Below are 4,634 nucleotides of genomic sequence, written 5' to 3'. Positions count from 1 at the left end.
TTATCCTGGTGTGCTCCGGGGCTTGAAATGACATGCTAGGCCACTAGAACAACCGAGCAAAGGAATAACAATGAGGAGGACAATGACAATAATTTTTAAGATTCTCACCTTACCTTACACAGTTTTATCATTTATAGATGATACTGTGAAAGTTCTGAGGAATTAATATTATTGATTCAATTTTACAGGTGAGGAAAGAGGAAGAGCAGAGGAATCATGGGATTTTCCTCAAGGTCACACATCATCCGTAAATGTAACCACCAGGATATGAACATCCAGGTCTAATATATCTTCCACGGGTATCTGTAAGGACTTGGACTTCAAATTTTTCTTCTTTCTTATCCTTCACTCCTTGCCTCCTTGGATGCCAGTCACACGAATGTTACACTCTAGGTATTCGGCATGTCTGCCCATTCTTTCTTCTATCCAGCCTGCAGTGTGTTATTTTTTTTTCTATTCACATATGTTCACATTCACCAGCTTGCCTTCTGCTATGTTCTGTCTGATGTTAAATACATCCAATGAGTTCATACTTTCAGATATTGCAGTTCTGGAAAGGCCACTTGCTTCTTTTTAAATAGACTTCAGTTCTCTGTTGAAATTCTTTATCTTTTTTTTTAATCCTCACCTGAATATGTTTTTATTGATTTTTTTAGAGAGAGAAGGGGGGGGGGAGAGAAAGAGAGATGGAAGAGAAGAACATCCATCAGTTGACTCTTGTATGTAACCCCTCCCCTGGGACCAAGCCTGCAATCTTTTGGTAAAGGGAACGGTGCTCCAACCAACTGACCTACCTGGCCAGGGCAAAATTATTTATCTTTTCATCCATCCTTTTTGTCCATTTTTTCTTTATTATGTTTTAATTATGTATAATAGTTATTTTCAAGACTCTTCTCTACTAAGCTAACCTCTGTATATTTTTGTGGTTCTTTCTTTCTTTCTTTCTTTCTTTCTTTCTTTCTTTCTTTCTTTCTTTCTTTCTTCCTTTTTTTCTTTCTTATTTTTCTTGAGTATTGGTCACATTGTCCTACTTCCATATGCTTCACTAGTTATGGTTGTTTTCCATGTGTTACCTATAAAAGAACCATATAGACTGAAGTTCATGGTTTTTCCCCCTAGAAAGGCTTTGTCCTGTCCTCAGCTGACAGCGTGAGGGGCTGAGCACCGCAAGGCCATGAGGAAGGAAACTGGGTCGTGGCTGGTTGCAGTCAGACTCAGTTCTCTTTGCTTTCACGTGTCCCAGGGGTGAGACCTGGTGTGTGTTTGTTGCAGCCTCTTCCTCTGGTGGGACTTCACCTCCTGTGAAAGGTGAGACTGAGGAAGGTTTGACTCGGCCTTTCTTGCCTGGCCCCATTCTGGGCAAGCTCCCTGGGGTTTGGATGGAGAGCTTGTGTCTCGGTTACTTCTGACCTGAAAGTTTAGAGCTGTCGCCTCCACATCACACAGAGTCAAAATCTGCCCAAGGTCTGTAAGGGACCTCTGTTGGGTCAGGTTACAAGTCCCTCCCACTAGTCTATCTCCTTAGAACTTTGAGGTTCCTGGGGATTCACTCTTCCTTGGTCTCCTATGCCACACCACGTGCAAGAACTGTCCTATGGGGAAAGCCAGACATGCACCTGGGACTCAACTAGATCCCAGTCTTTAATAGGAGGCTGCAGGCCTGTGACAATCTCCTAGATTTCTCTTCACCTCTGCACAGGGTGAGCCCAGTCCTCCAGGCCTCAGCAACCCTCACCCCCCCAGGAAGAAAACTGCCAGCAACCTCATCTCACTTTGCATATGCTCTTTCCTTCTACAGCGTTTATTCTTCTACCCTCTTTGCCTCTGTGGTTCACCACACTGTTTTTAAGAATATGATTCTGTGATATGTCTTTATTTTTTTCTAGCTGTTGCAATAGGAGGAATGCCTTGTCTCTACCCACAACATCCTACTCAAAAGAACACATCTAAAAACTGTTAGTCTATTGTGTCATCAGTGAAAGCACACGGAATCAGATGGTCTTGCCAACATTTCATTATGAAAATTTTCAAACATACCACAAAGTTGAAAGAAATTTATAATAAACAACCCACATACCCAGTGGTGTGTTGGTAAGCTTGCTCTCCAGGGGAAAATTTTAAAAAAGCTCTGATATGTATGGTTTGCTGATTTCTGTGGTGTAGGTGTTCCCTCCCACGGCCAATTTTAAGCTACCGCTGTGACTGGGGGAAGATTTGAGCCATCAGCTTCTGTGAGCCAGCTCGGGCACACCACTGCCTACAACCATCACCTGGTTTCTACCATTAACATTTTAACATGCTTGTGTTATCGCATGTCTATATCTATTCCTGTTTCCACCACCAACCCATCTTATTTTTCTACATTGCAGATATAAGTAGAATTTCTCCTAAATTCTTCAACATGCATGTTAACTGGAGTTTAATATTTATTTAGAGTATTTTTAAAATATATATCTTTATAGATTTCAGAGAAGAAGGGAGAGGAAGAGAGAGAACCATCGATGATGAGAGAGAATCATTGAGCCAGCAACTCAGGCATGTGCCCTGACAGGGAATTGGAACTGTGACCTCTTGGTCATGGGTCGATGCTCAACCACTGAGCCACACTGGCCAGGCTAGAGTATTTTTTTTATATGAAATGAATTCTCAGTCTTGTGTATGTGCTGAATTTTGGCAAATTTGTACAAACTGTGTAATCCAGCCCCTACCAAGATCTAAAAGAGTACATTTACCATAGAAATTCCACTCAAAGCTTGGCCAACTAAAACTTTCAGCTTTTCCTGACATGAACTGTCACTCAACCAAGACTCCTTCATTAAGCTTGATCAAATGATCATTTCAACTAAATGTCTGTTTTATATTGGTTCTACTTTATTCACCAGGATAGTCAGAAATTTGCTAATATGTGACTTTGAAAGGAGATGCCACATAAGAGCAGAGTGTACACACCATTGAGTCATGCCAAACAGCATTGCAGACATCATACAATGACCAGGTCCATGGGCCCCAGCATAAGCAAGCAACCTCACATCCTGTCCCTCCACACTAAATATATGTGACTCATTCTGATGATAGTCCCATGACATCCCTGTCCTCCCAAGAACAGCCTTCCCTGTCTCCCACCCGGATGATCCTGACCACACTGCACTTGGCAATATAAGCATTTGGCTTTCACCTGTCATAACTCATGGAAAAATATCAGTCAACAGCAGAAAAACAAAATCCAGGAAAACACTCAGCAAGAAAAGAGAGAAAATCATTTGCCTTCAATTATGAGGAAGGATGTTTCAGACTCAAGGAGTGAGAAATATTGGATAGCGTTTCAAGTTCTAAACCACAAACCCATGTTCCAGATGAAGAAAGCAGGTTTGGAGAAGAGCAAAGAGAAATCTCTCGCCTACAGTGCCAAAATAGAAAATATTTTCAAAAATAATTTTGTGTCTCTGTGCTATTAACCATGACAGTGATCAGGACGTGACGGCTGTCTGTTATTATCTGAGAGTTGTTAAGTTCGTAACGTCTTACACATGTGTCATGGTTTATAAAGATTTTGTTCTGGTCACCCTACTTTCCAGTCTTGGTAGGAATAGATGGAAGTTACGAGAAGGCTGACTTTTTTCTTTTTTTTTTTACCACTAGGGCTGTAACAATTAAATGGGTTATTGCTAGATTCTTCCAGATTTCATGATTTCATGACTTCATGACCACATGACTCTCCAGTGACCACATTTTCCAAACTGAATTTGGGCCATATTTTTGCCAAGTAAAACCTTGATAGCTCTCTTTTCAACCTGGCCCTGCAGGATGGCTCCCGAAAAGAAGAGTGGTGAGAAAAAGAAGGGTTGTTCGGCCACCAACAAGGTAGCAAAGAGAGAATACACAATCAGCATTCACCAGCAGATCCACGGAGTGGCTTTCAGAAAGCACACTCCTCGGTCACTCAAAGAGATGCGGAAATTTGCCGTGAAGGAGATGGAAACTCCAGATGTGCGCATTGTCATCAGGCTCCACAAAGCTGTCTGGGCCAAAGGAAGAAGGAATGTCCCATACCGTGTCTGTGTGAGGGCGTTCAGAAAACGTCATGAGGAAAAGGATTCACCGAACTCTCTATGTTGGTCACCTGCATATCTGTCACCACTTTAAAAAAAAATCTACAAATAGTTAATGTGGATAAGAACTAAGCACTGATGGTCAAATAAAGTGATAAAACTGCAAAGTTATAATACTGCCGGAGTTCTCTGAGGAGTTGACTGCGCATCTGTCCCCCTCAGACTAGGGGTCACTGTTAAGACCCTGGTATGGTTATTGACTTCTGTATAACAAATTATCCCCAAATGAAGCAAAAACAACAATTATTATCTGTTGTGGTTTCTGTGGGTCAGGAATTAGGGAACGGCTTGACTGGGTGATTCTTGACTGGGTCCTCATATGGTTGTAATCAGATGGTAGTTGAGACTGAAACAGTGGATGAGGAGTGACTGGAGCAGCTGGAGGCTGGCCAGGTATCTCCATGCAGAGTCTCAAGGCCTCTCTATGTGGTCTTTCTATATGGGCTAGTTGTGCTTCCTCACAGCATGGTGGTCTCAGGGCAATCAGACCACTTGCATGGCGACTCAGTGCTTTAGTGCAGTGTT

At 42.2% G+C, this 4,634-nt stretch overlaps 1 protein-coding gene across 1 annotated transcript; it reads left to right on the top strand.

The window, feature by feature from the left end:
• The first annotated feature begins 3,804 nt into the window (after positions 1-3,804).
• LOC106698745 (60S ribosomal protein L31-like) lies at positions 3,805-4,143 on the top strand. Its single transcript, XM_014463874.1, has one exon. The coding sequence runs from the start codon at positions 3,805-3,807 to the stop codon at positions 4,141-4,143; it is 339 nt and encodes a 112-aa protein (XP_014319360.1).
• Positions 4,144-4,634: the final 491 nt, after the last annotated feature.

The sequence above is a fragment of the Myotis lucifugus genome, unplaced genomic scaffold (genome assembly GCF_000147115.1).
Source record: "Myotis lucifugus unplaced genomic scaffold, Myoluc2.0 scaffold_225, whole genome shotgun sequence".
NCBI classification, from domain to species: Eukaryota; Metazoa; Chordata; class Mammalia; order Chiroptera; family Vespertilionidae; genus Myotis; species Myotis lucifugus.
Note: the sequence above shows the minus strand (reverse complement) of the source record. Positions and strands in the feature narration are given on the sequence as shown.